This window comes from Barbus barbus (assembly GCF_936440315.1).
Source record: "Barbus barbus genome assembly, chromosome: 28".
Lineage (NCBI taxonomy): Eukaryota > Metazoa > Chordata > Actinopteri > Cypriniformes > Cyprinidae > Barbus > Barbus barbus.
The window spans coordinates 28,706,319-28,729,714 of record NC_136756.1 but is presented as its reverse complement, the minus strand read 5'-3'; the positions used below and the strand labels follow the sequence as shown (position 1 = coordinate 28,729,714).

Sequence of the window (23,396 nt, the reverse complement as noted above, 5' to 3'; positions counted from 1 at the left end):
CTCAGACTTACATTTTAGTCTAGGACTAGACTTAAGCCTTGTCTGTGAAAAGGGGAATATGTCACAATTCTGAGAAATAAAGGTCAGAATTGTGAGTTTGTATCATGCAAAGAAGAGAAAAAAATCTGAATTACAAGATGTAAGCTCGGAATTGCAAGAATAAAATAAGAATTATTAGATAAAAATCAGTCACAGTTACTTTTTGAATTTTTTTTATGCAGAAGTGGAAACAGGCTTCCATATGTTTAAATTTAAAAGAAATAAACACAAGGAAATTAGCTTTTGCTTCAAGACTCCTGAAGTCTCTGAAATGACTTTTATTTTGTAACTGTTTCGCAGTTTTTCCTGAAATCACTCACCCATTATCCAGTTTGACTAAATTAGACAGCGTGATTTCACAAAACACTTGCTGAAAAAAAAAAATCTTCTGAATCCGAAATAAATATTTTCATACAGAAGACAAAGAACAGTTTCCATTTCACGTTTTATAAAATGTCAGGCGAAAATAACGTACAAGCATTTACCGTATAAAAACAATAATTTAGCACTAGCTGCTCATGTGTATAAAAGTGTATAAAAGATGTTAAATAGTTAAATATTAACTTTTTATGCATCCCAACATCTAAAGTCTGTAATAATATTAGATCTGGTTTGCTAAAGACATTTTGCAGTCAAACAAGTCGTATTAAATACAGTCAAATGAATGTGTTTGGATCAACGCAGCAACACTGACCACCAAAACGAACGTCTCTCTGACCCAGCAGATGTTTAGTGTTAAAAATAATTAAGATTTAACAAGCATTATAAAGCATCACATAACATTCAAAAGTGCCACTCACATCTTCACTATTTAAAAGCAAAGCAAAAGTGCCTCTAAATCCATTATCATTTTAAAACAAAGTACTTTTAATAGTTCACTCATTATCATGCATTTCTCATGTTGTCCTTTTGCAAATTGAAGGCCACGTTGTGTGTTGTAAATTAAAAAGAGTCTGATTTCTCATCCCATGTGCAACATGATCTACAATGACCGACCCGCAGCATCTGTCGTATTCCCACGTCTCCTCTTAAAATGCCACTCAAACCCACAGAGCAGGTCAAATGTAGAGTCCAGTAGGCATGAAGGCCGGTGAATGCGAGGTGTTTTCCCCATCACCTTATTTTCTGTACCCGACAGTCACTGTATTTTGTGCAAATGCTGTTGGTATGCGTCTCAGTTGGCTCTCATCTTGCTGGAGATCCAGTTTGTGTAGTTTGTGACACGCGTGTAAACGCCAGGGGTGTCTTTCTTCCCGCAGCCGTCGCCCCAGCTGATCAAACCCATCAGAGTCATCCTGCCGTTTTTGGGACACACCAGAGGACCGCCGGAATCCCCCTGAAGAACGACCGGGAGAAACCCATCAATCAACACGCGTTGGGGGTAACGCGAGTAAAGTAAAACAAGTCATTTTTAAAGTAAGATTAATTTCACTTTTGGTGTGAAAGGGCTTTTACATTTGTAAAAGAAGAACTTTTTTATATTAAAAACAAACAAGCAAGCCCTGCTGAGATTTAAAAAGTAACTCATAAGTAAAGCAATGCATTACTTTCCATAAAAAGTTACTGAGTAACATAATTAGTTATTTTTCAGGGAGTATGCATTACTTTTAAAAGTAACATTCCCCAACACTGGTAATGCAAACCGAAGCTGAACGTCTGGTTACCTTGCAAGCGTCGTCCAGGTTGCGCGTGTCTCCGGCACACAGCATGTTTGGGGTCACCAGACGGCCGGCCAGCTTCTCCGAGACACACTGTTCCTGCGGCCACAAGCGCACCAGACCACGCTTAATTCGCTCTGAGTAATACGGAGAAACTGAGAGAGACAACGACAGAAGAAAACTAAAAATTATCATACAGTTCTTCAGTCACTTCAGTGTTATTTGGACTATCAAGAAGCACTGCAAAAAATCTTAATGAGTGTTTGTATCTAGTTTTTCAGTTAAAATACCTTAAAATCCTTCAAACAATGTAAGTTTACTTAAGCAACACTGCATATTAATACTGGTATTAATAATACAAATATTAAGACTGATTTTCATAGACAAGTTTTTAATCTGGCTGCACTGTAAGCATTTTTGCTTTATTTTTTCAAATGTTTAAAAAATTTTTTTTTTTTACTGCACTGGCAGATTATATTCACTTTTTAATTTTTGTCTTACTGTACTGGTAGATTTTCACTTATTTTTAAAATGTTTTTTTTTTATTTTATTGTTTACTGCCCTGGCAGATTTTATTTATTCATTTATTTTTTTACTGGCTGATGCTTTCACTTATTTTTAAAATGTTTTATTCTTACCATTTTATTCTTACTTTATTCTAATGTTTTATTATTTTCACTTACTCTTAAAATAGAATTGTATCTTGCTGCATTGGTAGATTTTTTAGATTTTATTATTAGAATTTTTTTTTTACAGCACCAGCAGATGCTTTCACTCATTTTTAAAGCATGTGAAAAATAAAAAATAAATGTACCTTTAGTTATTTATATAGCGCTTTTAACCATACAGATTGTGTTAAAGCACTTAATAGTATCAAATTGGAGGATAGAGTGTCAGTAATGATTTATCAGTGCGGTAAGACAAAATACACTTGCAATTAAAATTAAAACAAGTCTTAATTTCTTGTGCAGTGTTGCTTCTCATGTAAATGTATCTTCTTTGAAGGAGTTTAAGATCAACAACAAGTCTAAAAAGTTTAATAAAAAAAAAAAATGTAACAAACAAACAAAAAAAAACAGTTTTTTTTTCTTTTTGCAGTGAGATCTGTAACGGTAGCACATCTTACACTCTTCCTCTTTCCCGTAACCAGAGATCTCACACTCCGTCCAATCCGGTAAAACCAGGTTAGGTTCTGGTAAACATGCCGGCAGGACTTCTGGAGAGTGAATGGCACAGATCCCGACCTCACTCTTTAACTTGAGCAGAGCTGAAGACATGAGGAACAAGACAGGAAATCACTCACAACTCAAATCACATTTAAAACCTTATAAATACTGATACGACCAAATTACAGAACAAGCTAATATACTCTATTATTACGTGCATTTCATAAACACAAACAATATCAAAACCTCTTTTAAGATTAGTCAATAGATTGTTTTTCTAAAGTCTAAATTATAATATTAAATAAGCACACACATATTTATTAATTAAGGATGCATTAAATTCATCAAAAGTGACAATAAAGACATTTACAATGTTACAAAAGATTTCTATTTTAAATAAATGAAGTTCTTTTTAACGTTCTATTCATCAAAGAAACCTGAAAAATAACATGTAGCACAAATGTTTCCGACATTGACAATACTTTATTGAGCAGCGTATTAGAATAATTTCTGAAGGATCATGTGACAGTGACGACTGGAGTAATGATGCTGAAAATACAGCTTTGATCACAAGAATAAATGACATATTAACATACAGTAGATTCACATAGAAAACAGTGATTTTCTAATAATACTTCTAATAATATTTTGCTATTTTTACTGCATTTTTAATCAAAGAATGGTGAGCAGAAGAGACTTAAAAACCCTACTAACCCCAAACTTTTGAACAACAGTGTATATTTAGATAAATAACAAATATACATCAAATATAATAACAGTGGCCCTGCCACCAGCGGACTGTGAGCTGATGATCTTAATAATCGCTAGGATCTGGTTTATGTGTAAGAGTGTAGAATGGATTCTAGAGCAGTGTGTGAGTCTCACCGATATCATTGTCATACGTCTCGTCGTCGTACTGCTCGTGGATCCAGTATTTCTCCACATCAAAGATCTGCTCGCTGCTGGAGTTCTGAAGCCTGAAGGTTCGACCCAGAACCACTCGAAGACGATTCTCATCAAATCTAAACTCAGATTACAGAAGACAAATTATTAAAAATACGAATAATAATAAATACATACAGTTTTAAAAATGCAAGATCTTGTTAAATTATTATCTTTAAAACTCAATAAATTCAATTTTTCCCATTATAGGGTTTGTGCAGGTTTTATGAAGGTAAACTGAAGACCAAGAAAAGAATATTTAAGGACTAAACAGAAGGAAACACAAGTAGTCAATATGTTCTCTAAATGTAAATATTTACACAATGAGTTGCATTAGCAACACTTTAAACACACAAAAATACATTTTCAACTGGTTCCCATTACTTTTAATTAATTTTAATTTAATTTTAATTAATTAATATTTATAAAAGAAAAAAAGCTTAAGACTTGAATACAAAAAAACAAAGAAACAAATTTATCAAGTGTTTAAAACAAGAACAAACATCTGCAAATGGGATTTGAAAAAAATCAACTTAGTTAAAAGGGAAGCTTTCATATATCCTATAGATATTATATTTGTTATTGTTTGTCATTCATTTACATTTGCATCTCAAGTTAATCTGTCTTTAATGTAATATATTAAGTAGGAAACGAAACTGACACACACACATTTGTTTTTATGAAGTGTGGGGACTTTCCATAGACTTCTATTACTTTTATACTGACCAAACAATATTTTCCATCCGCTAACCCTAAACCTACCCCTTACAGAAATCCAGTTTCTTACATTTTTACTATTTTTAATTTAAAAAAATCCCTTGTAAAAAAAAATCAGATTTTACTATCCTTTTGGGGACATTTAATTTATGAATTCTATTAATTTTACACACACACACACCTCTGGTGGAAGCAGTGAGCGGCGGTGAGGATCCAGCAGGAGTCGATGAGGACGCCGCCGCAGAGGAAGTTGTATGATTTGCCGCGTGGCAGATAGACGTTGATGGCGGCCTGCCACGGCTGCTCTCTGATATCGCTGACCTGACCTCCACGAATCCTGAACATGGGCAGAGAGTTTGAAGGAGCTTCAACCCGCTGTCCGCAGGAACCTGAGCGTGAGAAATCACTCAGAGATCAGATCACCCTAGAGTCTCATATGCCAGAGAAAACACTACTCGTTTTCTTTATAAAATATAAAAGTCTCGTTATCTTTCACTGTCTCACCTTGATTGTTGGTGGTTATCGGGGCTCGTGGTCCGAGTGTGGTGATTGTTTTCCTCTCTGTGGAACCAAGACAAATATTGTTAGAAAAGCACCACACACAAGATTTAGACAAATAAATGATTTAAATGATTAACAGCATATTGAGTCCACATTACATTCACTCAGCTATTTTAGGAACCTAATTCAATTTAATAATAATTACAAAATAGATACAAGTAACATAATAATAATTATTATTATTATTATTATTATTATTATTGTTAGTTAAAGCATGACAACAATAATAAATATTTGTATCTTTATTATCTGTTTATTTAATTTTGTGTTATTTATTCACAGATTTTTATTAATTAGTCAAAACATTAATAATAATTATAATTATTGTTATTATTATGATTAACTAATTATAAAATTAACAAATATATTCCTGTGGTAAATTACAATTGTACTGCAAAATTAATACTGTCTTAAATTCTTCACTTTCAAACATTTTACGGCTTTAAATATAGCTGACAAGGTTATCATCGTTATCTAAAACATTAAAAACATTTGCATTGCTTGAAATAAATACAGACATTTAAAAATTGTCAAAGCAACATTTCTCATTTTCATTTAGTTTAACGAACAGAAATATAGTACTAAAATAACTCAAACCAAAATAAAAATAAAAACTACTGACATATTAAAATAACAATAACTAATAGAAATGATAAAAACACTACAAACTTACTAAAATATCTATCTATCTATCTATCTGTCTGTCTATCTATCTATCTATCTATCTATCATCTATCTATCATCTATCTATCTGTCTGCCTGTCTGTCTGTCTGTCTGTCTGTCTGTCTATCTATCTATCTGTCTGTCTGTCTGTCTGTCTGTCTGTCTGTCTGTCTGTCTGTCTGTCTGTCTGTCTGTCTGTCTGTCTGTCTGTCTGTCTGTCTATCTATCTATCTATCTGTCTGTCTGTCTGTCTGTCTGTCTGTCTGTCTGTCTGTCTATCTATCTATCTATCTATTTATCTATCTGTCTGTCTGTCTGTCTGTCTGTCTGTCTGTCTATCTATCTATCTATCTATCTATCTATCATCTATCTGTCTATCTATCTGTCTATCTATCTATCTATCTATCTATCTATCTATCTATCTATCTATCTATCTATCTATCTATCTATCTATCTGTCTGTCTGTCTGTCTGTCTGTCTATCTGTCTGTCTGTCTGTCTATCTATCTATCTATCTATCTATCTATCTATCTATCATCTATCTGTCTATCTGTCTGTCTATCTATCGTTCTATCTATCTATCTATCTATCTATCTATCTATCTATCTATCTATCTATCTATCTATCTATCTATCTATCTATCTATCTATCTATCTATCTATCTATCATCTATCTGTCTATCTGTCTGTCTATCTATCGTTCTATCTATCTATCTATCTATCTATCTATCTATCTATCTATCTATCTATCTATCTATCTATCTGTCTGTCTGTCTGTCTGTCTGTCTGTCTGTCTGTCTATCTATCTATCTGTCTGTCTGTCTGTCTGTCTGTCTATCTATCTATCTATCTATCTATCATCTATCTGTCTATCTGTCTGTCTATCTATCGTTCTATCTGTCTATCTGTCTGTCTGTCTATCTATCTATCTGTCTGTCTGTCTGTCTGTCTGTCTGTCTGTCTGTCTGTCTGTCTGTCTATCTATCTATCTATCATCTATCTGTCTGTCTGTCTGTCTGTCTGTCTATCTATCTATCTGTCTGTCTGTCTGTCTGTCTATCTATCTATCTGTCTGTCTGTCTGTCTGTCTGTCTGTCTGTCTGTCTGTCTATCTATCTATCTATCTATCTATCTATCTATTTATTAATAATCTCTATGACATAAAAAACAACAAGCTTTTATTTGATGGAATACTTCCAAAATGCTGTAAACGTCTGTCCACAAAAATGGTGGAGATTATTCAAATGCAAAACCCTTGTTTGGAGAAGCCTTCACTAACTCCAGGACTAAACAGTGAAGCGTATCAGTGTATTATATTGATCAGTTGTCATGGCAGCAGTGCAGACTTACGGCACTTAGGGACGTCACAGAGCTCCCAGGTCAACCGAGACCCTTTATAGACGTGACACCAGGGGCCGAGGTCCCCGTCTGGGTTCCTGTGAGGGGAAAACAGCCAGAGTTAGAGACAGAGACCTGATTTCTGACGCTGTAGGAAGATTGAGGATGAGACTTTACAGTGTTTTTACCACACTCTATGGTTAAAGCAATGTTGTGACTGGTTTCTTGATACAGTAATGGTACTTTGATATAGATGCATATATATGGTGATTTTATGCAAAACAAAGGCTTTTTTGTGTAATAATATTTTGATTATATGTAAGTTTTACATTTACATTTAGTCATTTAACAGACACTTATCCAAAGCGACTTAGAAATGAGGACATTAGAAGCAATCAAAACCAACAAAACAGCAACAAGTGCTATGACAAGCCTCAGTTAGCCTAACGCAGTACACATAGCAAAGGGTTTTTTTAAAGAAAACGAGTCGATAGAATATAGAAAAAAGGAACCTAGTGTTTGTTTGTTTGTTTGTTTTTTAAAGAAGCAAGTAGATAGAATAGAAAAAAGAAAGCTAGTGTTAGTTTTTCAATGAAAGGTAGCAGTTAGAGAATAAATATGCAATTGATAGAGAGTCAAGTGTGTGTGTTTTTAAAAAAAAAAGACAGATAGATCAAATAGAATTAGAATAGATTTAAATAGTGATTATTTAAATAGATTTAATTTAGAATAGTGTACATTTGTTTTATTTACACAAAAGTGTATTTTTAAAGTTGTGGCATTTAAAAATGAATTTATCATTTCAATCCTTAAAGCAGCTGAAAAAAATGCCTTAAAACTTTGTAAATTACTTGCAATATGTATTAAGCCCTGCTTAGGTTTTTTATTTTAATGTGTTATAATTTGCTATTATTTATTTTAGTATTTATTTCTCTTACAAAAATATATATATATTTTTTTTTTAGATTTAGTTTGAGTTTGATTAACAATGAAAATGCAGTTTCTTATGCAAAGAAATTTAATAAAGTTTTTTTTTTTTTTAAAGTGTGTTGAAGTTTTAAGAAATGATCAACGGGATCACAACGTGTCAAAATGATAAAGAAACACATCCTGGCATTACAGGGGCTAAAGCAGTAGTGAAAGCTGGAGCTAGTTAATGTTAACGCATTTCTAATTTAATTCAATGTATAATTCACTGAACCTGCAGAAGTTGTGGCTGCCGATGCCGATCTCTCTGGCGTCGGACCTCCATGCGTTGTAGATCTTTCGAGACACTGCAGGTGAGTCCCATGACAGACACTTCAAACCGCTGCGGGTGACGGCTTTCGTCCCTCTGTAGGTCTGACCGGATCCTCGTGCGCACTCTAGATAGGGGTCTGAAACAACACGACATTAGTACACACTATATGGATATGGATATGCATGTCTGTGTGTGTTGAGTGTTTGTACCGATTGCGCAGGTCGGTAAAGAGCAGAACTCCCATGAGAGCTGAGCCTTTTTATAAACGTAACACCAGGGTTTAGCATCTCCATCTGGATTCCTGACGAATAAAGCACAACCCAAACATGATTATTTTTAATATAATCACAAACAACACAATGCAGCTAAATGCATGAAAGCAAAAATCATATGTGACCCTGGAGCACAAAAGCAGTCTTAAGTCTCTGGGGTATATTTGTAGCAATAGCCAAAAATACACTGTATGGGTCAAAATTATTGATTTTTCTTTTATGCCAAAAATCATTAGGATATTAAGTAAAGATCATGTTCCATAAAGATATTTTGTAAATTTCCTACTGTAAATATATTAAAACTTAATTTTTGATTTGTAATATGCATAGCTAAGAACTTCATTTGAACAACTTTAAAGGCAATTTTCTCAGTATTTAAATTTTTTTGTACCCTCAGATTCCAGATTTTCAAATAGTTGCATCTCGGCCAAATATTGTTCTATCCTAACAAACCATACATCAATGGAAAGCTGATTTATACAACTTTCAGATGATGCATAAATCTCAATTTCGGAAAAATGACTGGTTTTGTGGTCCAGGGTCACATTTTTTGGTTTAAAAGCATGGTGAAATTAATTTTCAAATTGCACGGAAGGGCAATATGACACCAGTGTTTAACTTCATGCATTAATTTCATGAAGGCTGGAGGAAGTGTGTGTGCACCTGCAGTAGTTGTGATTTCCCAGTCCCAATGTGTTTGCCTCCGGTCTCCTGGCTGTGAACTTCTTCCCTCGGAGTGAGCTAGAATTCCAGTTAATACACTCCAGTCCTGACACACTCATGCTCCAGGTGCCACGGTAACCTGACCCCTGACCTCTCGAACATCGCTCAGTTGTGTCTGAGAGAAACGCAAGAAAACACAACCTCAAAATTAGACTTATTAATGTTTGTGTTATCAATTAGCAATTTTTGCATGTTTTGTTGAATTATTTAAATGTGTGTAAAGCCCAAAGAGAATCTTAATGAGGGTGATAGCAACTAATAATACTAAAAGAGTAAGTTATACTAGTTATGCTAATTATACTACCAACTAATAATACTAAAAAAGTAAGTTATACTAGTTATGCTAATCATTCTACCAACTAATAATACAAAAAATAGTAAGTTATACTAGTTATGCTAATCATTCTACCAACTAATAATACAAAAAAAGAGTAAGTTATACTAGTTATGCTAATCATTCTACCAACTAATAATACTAAAAATAGTAAGTTATACTAGTTATGCTAATCATTCTACCAACTAATAATACTAAAAATAGTAAGTTATACTAGTTATGCTAATTATTCTACCAACTAATAATACAAAAAATAGTAAGTTATACTAGTTATGCTAATCATTCTACCAACTAATAATACAAAAAAAGAGTAAGTTATACTAGTTATGCTAATCATTCTACCAACTAATAATACAAAAAATAGTAAGTTATACTAGTTATGCTAATCATTCTACCAACTAATAATACAAAAAAAGAGTAAGTTATACTAGTTATGCTAATCATTCTACCAACTAATAATACTAAAAATAGTAAGTTATACTAGTTATGCTAATCATTCTACCAACTAATAATACAAAAAAAGAGTAAGTTATACTAGTTATGCTAATCATTCTACCAACTAATAATACTAAAAATAGTAAGTTATACTAGTTATGCTAATCATTCTACCAACTAATAATACTAAAAATAGTAAGTTATACTAGTTATGCTAATCATTCTACCAACTAATAATACTAAAAAAGTAAGTTATACTAGTTATGCTAATCATTCTACCAACTAATAACACAAAAAATAGTAAGTTATAATAGTTATGCTAATCATTCTACCAACTAATAATACAAAAAAAGAGTAAGTTATACTAGTTATGCTAATCATTCTACCAACTAATAATACTAAAAATAGTAAGTTATACTAGTTATGCTAATCATTCTACCAACTAATAATACTAAAAATAGTAAGTTATACTAGTTATGCTAATTATTCTACCAACTAATAATACTAAAAATAGTAAGTTATACTAGTTATGCTAATCATTCTACCAACTAATAATACTAAAAAAGTAAGTTATACTAGTTATGCTAATCATTCTACCAACTAATAACACAAAAAATTGTAAGTTATACTAGTTATGCTAATCATTCTACCAACTAATAATACAAAAAAAGAGTAAGTTATACTAGTTATGCTAATCATTCTACCAACTAATAATACTAAAAATAGTAAGTTATACTAGTTATGCTAATCATTCTACCAACTAATAATACTAAAAATAGTAAGTTATACTAGTTATGCTAATCATTCTACCAACTAATAATACTAAAAATAGTAAGTTATACTAGTTATGCTAATTATTCTACCAACTAATAATACTAAAAATAGTAAGTTATACTAGTTATGCTAATCATTCTACCAACTAATAATACAAAAATGTGTACGTTTTACTAGTTATACTAATTATTCTACCAAGTAATGATACTAATACCTAATAAGCTATACTAATTACACTACATGTATAAGAAACTAATGATACTAAAAAAGTTATAAGTTAGTAAGTTATACTAGTTTACTTACTAATTATACTAACTTATAATACTAAAAAGTATAAGTTACACTAGGTATACTAATTTACTAGCACATAATAGTACTAAAAATAGTACTAATGCTAAAAAAAAGTAAGTTATACTGGCAAATAATACTACTAAAACTAGTATGTTATACTAATTGCGGTAATTTTACTAGCAACTAATAATTCTAATAATATTAAATTATACAAGTTTTACTAGCAACTAATACTATTAACAACAGTAAGTGTAGTTACTGTTAGTTAGTGTACTAGTTACAATAATTTTACTAGCAACTACTGATACTAAAAATAGTAAGTTATACTAATTACACTAATTTTACTAGCAAGTAATGATCCTAAAATAAGTTAGTAATTTATACTAGTTATACTAGTTCTAGAAAAATAGTAAGTAATATTGATTTTACTAGCAAGTAATAACACAAAACAAAAACTAAATTATAAATAAGTAAAATTAGTATAACTAAAAACCAGTGATAAATAGCAGTGTTTGCTACAAGGTCAACTGCTGGTGACTTACTGATTTCACACTGAGTGCCTGTAAACCCGGGCGGACACTGGCAAATGAAGTCACTGGAGTAAACGGCTTCTTTACACGTCCCTCCATTATAACACTTCGACACAAAACATTCTGAAAAACAGAACAATAAACATCTGGGTGTCCATTGCAGACTATTTCTGAGTTTAATAAATGACATTTATTTTATTGCATAGAAATGCTATTCTAAGTGTGCTACGAACATTTTTGGTCTTTCCAAAATATTCGTAATTAATTGGGTGTACAGTGGTTTTGCATAATGATTACATCATTTTATATTTAGAAATATAACAACTTTTACAACATAAGAATCTATAAATTGTGGTCAAGTGGTTGTGTAGTGTGGCATAATTCAAAATCACGTTTTTAATTCCAGTGATTTTTTCCGTGACCGCAGGATGAGAATATAGCTTGGATCTGCTTGAGAGGGTGACTCACGGGGAGGAGACGCTCTGTGTGACTCTACACTCAAATTGAAATGATTTGAACTAAAACAGGTGGTGCTGTAGAACTGCTGTGTTTCATCCAGTGGACAGAAACACACACACACATAAAGGGAAACACATTGTGTACTTTATATGCGCTCATTATTTTATAAATAAAAGAGTAAATGGTCCTTTTTCTTTAAAAAATGTTAGTCTATTATACAAATGTTTATGGTAGAGTGTGTGATCACTCACTGGTCACCGGTATCTCATGACAGCGTACTCTTGCTCGAACGGCACAGCGGCAGAATTCAACTTTCTGACCCTTCCATCGCAGCCACGTCGCTCCAATGTCTCTGACCGTGGCCGAATTAGCGTCCACACAAGCGTCTGACACACAAAATTACATGGAAATTAAGACATAATGGTTGTGGTCAGGGATAGATGCAAATTAAATGACTCAAGCCTACTCCTTCACATCAGACTGGGGCAGAACAGAGAGGACAGAAACAAACAAAGAACAAAAGGTGCTTCGTCCTGGAATGAAAGACAGTGTTTTGAGCAGAAGACACAGTTTTGATGTGTTTGTCCTCAATGACTGAGACTTGGTGTTACGAGCACTTCCTCTGTCTGACTGCCTCTTCAAGATGAATCGCTTTTTGTATTCCCCAATTGTAAGTCGCTTTGGATAAAAGCGTCTGCCAAATGACTAAATGTAAATGTAAATGCATGTGTGACGTGTGTTTTTCCTGTGTACACAGCGCCCTCTAATAGACAACAACAACATACTGAGGATATGATTGATAGCATTTGTTTACATTATACAGCTTACTATTACAGTTACCATCTTGAAAACAAAAACATTGCATTTTTAATCAATTAAAAAAAAAAACTTTTGGCAGTCATATGAGTCAAATTATAAGTAAAATTAATATATAATGATTGAATTAATGTAAAGATTTAATCAAGAGCCATATGAATAAATCAGTTAGGTTAATAGTATGGAACAGTATCAAAAGAAATAACAATAACAAAACATCTTAATTTACATATAACGATTTAAAAACACGGTGGGATTCGAATCAATTCTAAAACTGTTCATTTACATAAACAGTTCAAACGAACCGAATCACTACAATGAATTGGACTTTTCAGTGCCACTTATAAATTGATTCACTAGAATGAATCTCGATTAGCAAACCTGTCATAAGTATACTTACTAATGACTATTTATGGTGAAAATAATATTTTCATCAAAAATATTTTCGATCAAATACGACCAAACTGAACTCTACCGCTAATTGCGCTAAGAAAAGCTCCAACCCTAATCATTTTGAATCATATGTACTGTCAAGGAAGACTCAAAGGGTCTTTTTTTATCTATCTATCTATCTATCTATCTATCTATCTATCTATCTATCTATCTATCTATCTATCTGTGGATGGATGTGTTACACCAGCAGAAGTGTTTTGCTGGCCATGTGAATATGCCTCTGTTGTATTGCATGCATAGAGGAAATTAACACAATAATCGTGCAATAATAACATGCAATACATGCATCAAAGCCAGAGATGAAGTTGAGAGGTCAGAATAAAACTCACCTCTATATGTACGAGTGCCTCTCTTCTGTCTGATATTCAGCACCTGTCAGAGATGCAGAATGTTGTTCAATCCAGATATCATGCATTAACATCTCTCTCTTTCACCAACACACACACACACACACACACTTACTTTGGGATCTGCAGCACAGCATAGCGCAAAAAGCAGCAACAGCAGGTTTAGTAATAAATTCATGTTGACCTGAAGGTTTCTCTGTAAACTCCTGCAAAACAGAAAGGTGTGTTACACATTTCATATTAAAATGTTATTACAAACGTTGCATTTTATATATATTAATGGGGGGAAAATGAAATAAAAGTAATACAAATATATATTTTTTAAATATTAAAAATGACAAAAAGAACTATATCTTTAAAACTTCAAAAGGAAAAATAAAAACTATAAAGTGATACTAACATAAAACTGGCTCTTATTACACAAAAATGTGTCATGGCATCAGCAGAAATGCAATGACAATCTGTTTCCACTTTGAAACAAAGTTTTGTGGTAATGTGTGGGCATTTTTAGTCTAAATAAAGAAAGGGTTTAATGGCTTCATGATCTGTTTTTCTTTTGTCTGACATTGTGAGCGTCCCGTGTGGAACAGAGACGTTAACAAGGACCACAAAACAGAGAAAACAGTTTCTCCTGAAAATAAATTAGTCATGAACCATTACATCGCACACACATACATACACAATATACTTAGACTTTCTAGCCACTTGTGTGTGTGTGTGTGTGAGTGTGTGTGTGTGTGTGTTTGAGGAAGCTGGACAGGAAATTGATGGGTCTTCCTGTTGACTGCAGTGCCTTGTACACACAGATGATGATCCAGTATTTCTGTGTGACTTGAGAAAACAAGGAAGCATTTTGAGGCACACAATGTCTGTGAGGATCACCAGGCAATAAAAAAATGTATATGAAAAAAAAAATTAACAGTAATATATGTTTGGATTTAAATACAACATTTACAGAAAAACTAATGTCCAAAAATATATTTTTTATTCAATATTTCAAGGGCAAAATCTCAAAAATGCAATAGATTACGAACTAAACTAGATTACGACCTAACCAGTTTATCCAGCATTCCTCAGTGCAACGGTTATACGTTTTTAACAATTATTACTCAGTCATCACTGACTTAAAGTTGGAAAATCCCTGAGGAGTGAATAACAGAATAACATTTCTATGAAATCGCAACTGCTTTCATAGAAGAAAAATCCCCCAGTAATCTCACATGCATCTCTTCTAATGTTTCGCTATATATCCCAATAATGTCTCAAACTGTGCTCGCATTTGCCAAGATACCAAAGTCTGAGATGAAAAGTCAGAGATCTTAATATAAACTCAAACATTTCTCTTCCCTAATTCTTCCAAGATCACTGTATGCCAATGGCTGACTCACTTGCATCTGTTTATTTGTCAGAATAAACACATCTGGCATTAAGTTAAATGCAAACACAAAAACACATGCACATAAAGTGAGCACTCGTGCAGTATAATGCAGCGGTTAGTTGCATGTTCATTACGGGCGTGAGACGTTACAGGGAGCATGTTGTGCAGGAAACATATGGAGCCAGCTGACACGAGAGACAGAAAACACATACACACCCATGAGACATAAGCCCCTCCACAACATACACACACACACACACACACACACAAAGACTCAAGAGAAACAACACAAGCGGATCTGTCTGACCTGATGCGAGCCGAGCGTCTGCAGAATGGCACTGCTGTAAAACCTCACCCGCTTTTCTTTCTCTCTTTCTTTCCCCCTCTTAACTGCCTTCCCTTCCGTTCTTTCTCTCTTGGTGTCCTTAATATTTGACCTCATTTACAATGTGCAGCAGCTCTCGTGAGTCAGTATGAACTCTCTCTTTCTGAGTCACATGCATACAAAACCGCAGACTGGCAACAACCTCAACTCAAGAGTATTTTGTCTACAACCTTCTTCAACTTCAAACTTATGAGTATTTCTATCTTCAAACTTCTTCATCCTCAAACTTGAGTATTTTGTCATCAAGCTTCTTCAGTCACAAACTTAAGAGTCTATGAACTTTTACCTCAATTTTAAGAGTATTTCTGTCTTCCAAGTTCTCCAATCTCAAATTTGACCATTTTGGACCTCAAACATAATAAGGTATTTTTGTCTTCAAACATCTTGAAGTTCAAACTTCAGAGTATTCCAGTCTTCATACTACCTCAACCTCAAATTTATGAGTTTTTGTTTGCATTAAAACGTCTTCAAACTTGAGTATTTTTGTCTGTAAACTTCAACCTCAACCTTAAACGTAGAGGTGACCGTGCCTTCTCTGTAATTGGTCCTCGTCTCTGGAATGACCTGCCAGTGGAAATTCGAATGGCCCCGAGCTTGACCATTTTTAAGTCTCTGTTAAAAACCCATCTGTTTTCATTGGCTTATTAGGTTTTATTCCTGCCTATTATAATTTTTCTGATACTGTTTTATTTTGGGTTCTTTGTTTTAATCTGTTTGCTTGTTTTAATTACTTTTATGATGCTGTATCTTTTGTGAAGCACTTTGGTCAGTCTCGTGGCTGTTTTAAATGTGCTATATAAATAAAGTGAACTTGAACTTGAACTTAAGAGTATATCTACCTTCAAAGTTATTCAACCTCAGACTTGTGTATTTTCTCCTCAAACTTCAACCAAGATTTCAAGAATTTTTGACTGCAAACTCCTTCAACCTCAAACATGTCTCATTACGAGTCTGTCTATCTGTCCTGCATCTGTCCATCTGTAAGCACTCGATAAATACGAGGGCTGAACGAGCGCAGGATAAGAGGAGCTGCCTGCAATTTGAAGCAAAAACAAGTAACATGTTAACGTCAGCATAAGCAGACCTGCCGAGTTATGAGCAGCCTTTGAGGAATCTGACTTAAACCAACAAAGAGCCTCCAAGACAGCAGTGTGTCTGTAAATCACAGAGCTCATGCATTAGAGCGTGCTGTAAATGTGCTGACTGTGAGCCAACTGAAAAACGTACACCATAAACCTGATCTTAATAAGAGCCAGAGGCGGTTTGTACTCATTCCGGTCTGGTAGGTTAGTTTTGCAACCCCTTTTTAGATTAGGAGCAGTCTTAAAGTGTGTCTGACACCCGGTATCTCCCATGCGAATGACGTTTTTAGATGTGCAATACCGGTACAAGCATGCTGTTTCGTACTTCTGCAGATAAGAGAGGATTTACACACAGCAGAGTGTTAAGGGAATAATGAATTCCTGAGCATCAACATCACGTGAGCCTGAAGGAGCCGACATGAATTATAGTCTGAGTACTGTATAAGAGCTGGATGAACGCCTGATGACTGCAGTACTAGAGTATGCAGATCTCAAGCACAGATCCATCAGGCTGACCACTCTAACTCTATATGCATTTTATATATATAGTGTGAAAATACAAAGTGCTCCTTGTGGTTAAAAGCTAAAGTAACATGTTTTATTCAAGCCAAACCACATCAATCTGAGCTGCACCATCATAAACCAATTTCACAATCTTAAATCAGGTACAAATACAACTCCACATTTACAAATTTTACAATGTATAAAAATTTTGACTGAAAGTCATCTTACCCGCACAATCATTTTTATACTATTATACTAGATCTATAACATAAACATACTAGATTTTACTTTAATGATATATAATACATAACATGTCAATATTTATATTATTAAATGTCTGAATCAACATGACATCACTGTTACAGAGGAGGTTCCTGCACCGCCTCCCTCGCATCACCAGAGGGATCCGTCTCCCGAGTATTAACTCTCTCATTTGAACTCAATTTCCCATCATGCCTCTTACCTTGGACTGATTGCACTCTACACCTGCATCTCATTTACACACACACACATATAAGCCACTAACACACACAACTTCCCTGCGAAGTCTTGATTTGCCCCGGCTGTCACTACTGAGCGTTATTACCCGTGTTTGATTTATACCTCTCGACCTTGGACTGTTTACCTTGCTGATTGTTCTCTACCTGCCCCGACCCGGATTGTTTAGTGGACTCTGATTCTTGCTACCTGCCTCAACTCTCTGCCTGACTCTCGACTCTGTCTCTGCCTTGCCTCTATTGCTCTGTTTGCTGGTATTTGACTCTGCCTGTTTGACCATTCTTAATAAAAGCTGCAAATGGATGCAACCCAGTCTGGTCCTTCACAACAGAAGACTTCGCCAGCAAGAGATCCAGCAGATCTCATGCAATTGTCCACCGAATTATCTGCCCAAGCCTCACAGTTGGCATTGCATCAACATCAGTTGCAGCGACTGACAACCTTAACAGAGGAACTTGTTCAGGCATTGCTAAGCCTCCGTTTGCCAGCAACCAACGCCACAGCCGCTCAATCACCAGCTCCGAGTAACCCCCCCGCCTACTGCAACCTCTCCAGTCAGCCCTCGACTCGCTTTCCCAGAAAGGTTCGACGGAACTCCCACTAAATGCAAAGGTTTCCTACTGCAATGTTCACTCTTCGTCAGCCAGCAGCTGTCATTATACCCCTCAGAATCAAGCCGTATAGCTCTTGTTTGTTCATTACTCACCGAGAAAGCGTTGGAGTGGGCTACAGCAGTCTAGAGGACGGATGGGTCCTCATTTCCCACCTTTGAGGCTTTCCTACAGCAGTTTCGTGAAGTGTTCGAACAACCCACCGAAAAGGGAGACGCCGGTGAGCAATTATTAACTCTCTCTCAAGGAAGAAGATCGGCCGCCGAGTTTGCTCTCTCTTTCCGCACTCTCGCTGCTCAAACCACCTGGGTAGAGGACACTCTGAAACTTCTGTTTCGAAAAGGATTAACCACGGAATTGCAATCCGAACTGGCATGCCGGGATGAGGGGAAAAGTTTGAATGAATTCATCGATCTCGCCATTCAGATTGATAACTTAATCAGTTCACGACGCTCGACCCAAGCCACGCCCCACTATTCTTATGAAACTGCCACCATTCATGAACCCATGCAACTAGGAGTCACGCACCTCACTCCTGAAGAACGTGAGCGCCGTATGCAAGATCATTTGTGTCTTTATTGTGGCCAACCAGGACATATGAAGATTTCTTGTCCAACTCGTCCATCGCCAAAATCTCAGGTGGTGAGTGTTCAAGCCAAGAATATAACCTCTATGTCCTGTTTGAAATTGCCTGCTCAGTTAGTTGTCCAAGATCAAGTAATCTCTACCACAGCTTTTCTAGATTCCGGGGCAGCTGGGAACTTTATTTCAAGCGAATTTGCCTCCCAATGCAAGCTTAAACTAATTCCCTGTAACTTCCCTTTGACAGTGGAGGCATTAGACAGCCGACCCCTCGGAGAGGGAAAAATTCTCAGACTCACTGAAGAAGTTACATTACGTATTGGAACCTTGCATTCGGAAACCATCCAATTTTATGTCATCCAGTCACCCAATCACTCACTATTTCTTGGACTACCCTGGCTGCGAACCCACAACCCCCACATCTCCTGGAGAGAGGGCCAGATCATCCAATGGGACTCCACCTGTCAAAGTCAGTGTCTGTCTAAAATTTCCTGACCTCACCGTTATACCCCTGACTCCTCTGTTCCAGATCCTGATAAATTAAACGTGCCTACTGAGTACTCTGACTACATCGAAGCCTTCAGCAAGAGAAAAGCATCACAACTACTCAGTTCCACACCTCCAAAGGGAAGAATCTTCCCTCTGTCTCAGCCTGAATCCGAAGCTATGAAACACTACATTGAAGAGGAATTAGCCAAAGGATTCATTAGACCGTCAACCTCTCCAGCATCTGCCGGTTTCTTCTTCGTTAAGAAAAAAGATGGAGGCCTGCGGCTATGTATTGATTATCGCGGCCTGAACGACATCACTGTCAAATTTCGATACCCATTGCCTTTAGTTCCAGCCGCCTTAGAACAGCTTCGTCGGGCTAAGTATTATACAAAGTTAGACCTGCGCAACGCTTATAACCTGATTCGCATTCGAGAGGGTGATGAATGGAAGACCGCATTCTCGACCATTAGCGGGCACTACGAGTACTTAGTTATGCCCTTCGGCCTAGCCAACAGTCCTTCAGTATTCCAATCCTTCATGAACGACATCTTCAGAGACATGCTAGATAGATGGGTAATCGTGTACATCGATGACATCTTGATCTACTCAAACACCATGGAAGAACACATTCACCACGTCCGGTCAGTTTTGAAACGTCTCATCCAACACCAACTCTATGCCAAAGCTGAAAAGTGTGAATTTCATCAGACAAGCACGTCATTTCTGGGATACGTGATCAGCCAAGAGGGGGTAGCCATGGATGAGAAGAAGGTCAGCGCGGTCTTGGATTGGCCTCTACCTCAAACAGTCAAGGAACTACAACGTTTCCTGGGTTTCGCTAATTTCTACAGACGTTTCATTAGGAACTTTAGTGTCATTGCCTCTCCTTTAACCGCCATGACTAAACGCCACACAGCCCGTCTTAGTTGGTCCACAGAGTCACGTCAGGCCTTCAACGAATTGAAGACCAGATTCACTTCGGCCCCCATTCTACGACACCCAGATCCCGAACGGCAATTCATCGTAGAGGTCAACGCCTCCAACACAGGTGTAGGCGCAGTGCTGTCGCAACGTTATGGACAACCGGCCAAAATGTATCCATGCGCTTTCTTCTCCCGGAAACTGACGGCAGATGAACGCAACTATGATGTAGGAAACCGCAAACTTCTAGCCATGAAAATGGCTCTCGAAGAGTGGTGACACTGGCTGGAGGGATCAACGCATCCATTCATTGTTTTTACAGACCACAAGAATCTTGAATATCTCCGTTCTGCCAAACGCCTAAATCCTCGTCAGGCCAGATGGGCCTTGTTCTTCACGAGATTTCGCTTCTCGGTGACATACAGACCAGGTTCCAAGAACACTAAAGCTGATGCTCTCTCCCGCCAAAAACAGAGGAGTCAATTCACACATCTACATCCGAAAACATTATCCCTGAGAATCTGCTTGTGGCCCAGGTACAGTGGGATATCATGACAGAAATCGAGCAATTGAATCTTCAGGAACCACCTCCTGCCGAATGTCCAGCCAACCTCACTTATGTTCCAGAAACTCTTCGTCAACATCTCATCACTCAGGTACACACAACACCCAGCTCAGGTCATCCCGGAATCACGGCCACGACACAGCTCCTCAGAAACCGCTTCTGGTGGCCTACCCTGTTAACAGACACAACCACGTTCGTTCGGAACTTCATCAACTGCAACGCCTCCAAATCCCCCAGACAACTACCAGCTGGTCTATTAACAGATCTGCCCAACTTACAAGGTAACACCACTATACTCACCATCGTCGACCGATTCTCCAAGGCCTGCCGTCTGATCCCTTTACCCAAGCTTCCCACGTCTTTTGAGACAGCCGAACTGCTCTGCAATCATGTGTTCCGATTCTATGGCTTACCTGAGGATATCGTATCAGACCGAGGACCACAATTCACTTCCAGGGTATGGACTGCTTTCTTCAGACACCTCAACGTAAATATCAGCCTCACATCCGGGTATCATTCACAATCCAATGGGCAAACTGAACGTTTAAACCAAGAGGTAATTCGATTCCTTCGTGCATACTGTCAACAGCAGCAATCTGAATGGAGCAGATATTTGTTTTGGGCTGAGTACGCACAAAATTCCCTTACCAAACCCGCTACAGGAATGACTCCCTTCAAATGTGTCCTGGGTTTTCAACCACCACTATTCCCCTGGTCTGGCAAGCCCACTGACTTGCCTTCAGTAACAGAATGGCTGCAGAACAGTGAAGCAGTTTGGGATCGTGCTCATATCCACCTACTTCACGCAGTCAGACGTCAAGAGCATCAAGCCAACCGCCATCGTCGCCCCGCTCCTGAGTATGCCCCCGGCCAGTGGGTTTGGCACTCCACCAAGGATCTACGACTCAGACTCCCTTGCAAAAAGCTCAGTCCCAGGTATGTTGGTCCATTCAAAATTATTAGCCAAATTTCTCCTGTATCATTTCGATTGGAACTGCCCACTAATTATCGCATTTCTTCCACATTCCATGTTTCTCTCCTGAAACCTGCTGGTGGTCCGAGAGGAGTGACGGAGGATGGAACTGTACCCCAGACCCCCCCGCCCATCCTGATTGACGGCGAGGAGGCGTATCGTGTTCACGAGCTACTCGACTCCAGATGCTGGGGGGGTACACTCCAGTACCTGGTTGACTGGGAGGGGTTCGGTCCGGAGGAGCGGTCCTGGATCAACTCAGGGGATATCCTAGACCCCACACTCACTGAGGAATTTCACCGGACCCACCCGGAGAAGCCGGCCCCTCGACCTCGAGGAAGACCCCGGCATCACTTGCCTCCTCGCGTCAGGAGCCGCTCGCAAGGGGAGGGCTCTGTTACAGAGGAGGTTCCTGCACCGCCTCCCTCGCACCACCAGAGGGATCCATCTCCCGAGTATTAACTCTCTCATTTGAACTCAATTTCCCATCGTGCCTCTTACCTGGGACTGATTGCACTCTACACCTGCATCTCATTTACACACACACATATAAGCCACTCACACACACCACTTCCCTGCGACGTCTTGATTTGCCCCGGCTGTCACTACTGAGCGTTATTACCGTTTAAATTATGTTTGATTTATACCTCTCGACCTTGGACTGTTTACCTTGCTTATTGTTCTCTACCTGCCCCGACCCGGATTGTTTAGTGGACTCTGATTCTTGCTGCCTGCCTCGACTCTCTGCCTGACTCTCGACTCTGTCTCTGCCTTGCCTCTATTGCTCTGTTTGCTGGTATTTGACTCTGCCTGTTTGACCATTCTTAATAAAAGCTGCAAATGGATCCAACCCAGTCTGGTCCTTCACAACAATCACAAGTATAAAATAAGTAACTTTAAGAATCTGGTCTAAATAGCTGCTTAAGGAAACAACTGTGCATGTACATAAGTTTACAGTGCATTATACATCTTTTTCAAATGCTACATAAGTTTGTAGTCTATGTAAGTAAAATATATACATAACTCTTTAGAAGTGTCTCAAATCCCAGTTTTATACTATTATACTTGTACGTAAGGTTTTATATAGGCTAATAAATGCTCAATTTTGATTATAGCAAAATATTATCTATATGTTACGCTATGCACTGTAAAAATGATAGGTAAACAAAAATCTGATCCTTATATATATATATATCAAGTCAATATATATAGGCTATATATATATATACACTATGCAGTTTCGTAGAAAATGCATACTCGGTGGTGTCTCAAATCCCATTATTTTTGGGCATCATCGGTGAGTTTCCTGCATCAGTTGTGCCGGCTCGGAACGCGCTTATGATGCCCCAAAATGCTGCTGTCTGTTTGTTGTGAACCACAGCCCTGTTCTAAACTCAAACACATAAAGCGAAACATGTCTAAGCGTGAAATAAAGCGCGTGCTCGCGTCTCACCTCTCGAAACAAGTGCGCTGTAGCCCTCTTCCTCTCCAGTGCGCGTTAATGCGTCTAAATCCAAACTAACGCGTCTCTCCGTGTCTGCTCCTGTCTCTGTGTCTGAGCTCCTGAATCTCAGGGTATTTATCCCGGAGGTGATGATGCTGATGCGGGGCGGAGTGATAAGTGTGTGAGATCAGTGAGTCAGTGATG

The 23,396-nt window shown here is 37.1% G+C and overlaps 2 protein-coding genes across 4 annotated transcripts in view; both read right to left on the bottom strand.

Annotated features, from left to right (window-relative positions):
* LOC306848635 (synaptic plasticity regulator PANTS-like) overlaps positions 1–23,396 on the bottom strand; it is an 806,624-nt gene that overhangs the window by 695,463 nt on the left and 87,765 nt on the right. The gene's annotated exons all lie outside the window — the stretch shown is intronic.
* LOC306848333 (tissue-type plasminogen activator-like) lies at positions 216–23,320 on the bottom strand. 3 transcript variants are annotated; one of them, XM_079382813.1, is made up of 15 exons: positions 23,202–23,320; positions 13,873–13,963; positions 13,740–13,782; positions 12,393–12,527; positions 11,695–11,805; positions 9,259–9,433; positions 8,533–8,624; positions 8,285–8,459; positions 7,096–7,181; positions 5,027–5,083; positions 4,704–4,911; positions 3,749–3,885; positions 2,824–2,964; positions 1,704–1,852; positions 216–1,375 (listed from the first exon to the last, which is right to left on the bottom strand). In XM_079382813.1, the coding sequence occupies exons 2-15, from the start codon at positions 13,933–13,935 to the stop codon at positions 1,214–1,216; spliced, it is 1,734 nt and encodes a 577-aa protein (XP_079238939.1). In that variant the 5' UTR covers positions 13,936–13,963; positions 23,202–23,320; the 3' UTR covers positions 216–1,213. The 3 variants fall into 3 exon arrangements, with proteins under 3 accessions (XP_079238939.1, XP_079238940.1, XP_079238941.1); XM_079382814.1 differs by lacking the exon at positions 23,202–23,320 and adding an exon at positions 15,443–16,027 and having other exon boundaries at positions 278–1,375; XM_079382815.1 differs by lacking the exon at positions 23,202–23,320 and adding an exon at positions 16,360–16,499 and having other exon boundaries at positions 285–1,375.

Excerpts from the sequence above, each read along its gene's own strand:
- LOC306848333 (XM_079382813.1), bottom strand. The coding sequence starts at position 13,935 with ATGAATTTATTACTAAACCTGCTGTTGCTGCTTTTTGCGCTATGCTGT. Across the intron at positions 12,528-13,739 it reads AGGCACTCGTACATATAGAG|ACGCTTGTGTGGACGCTAAT; the intron begins GTGAGTTTTATT and ends TTTGTGTGTCAG. Across the intron at positions 1,853-2,823 it reads TTACGGGAAAGAGGAAGAGT|TTTCTCCGTATTACTCAGAG; the intron begins GTAAGATGTGCT and ends TGTCTCTCTCAG.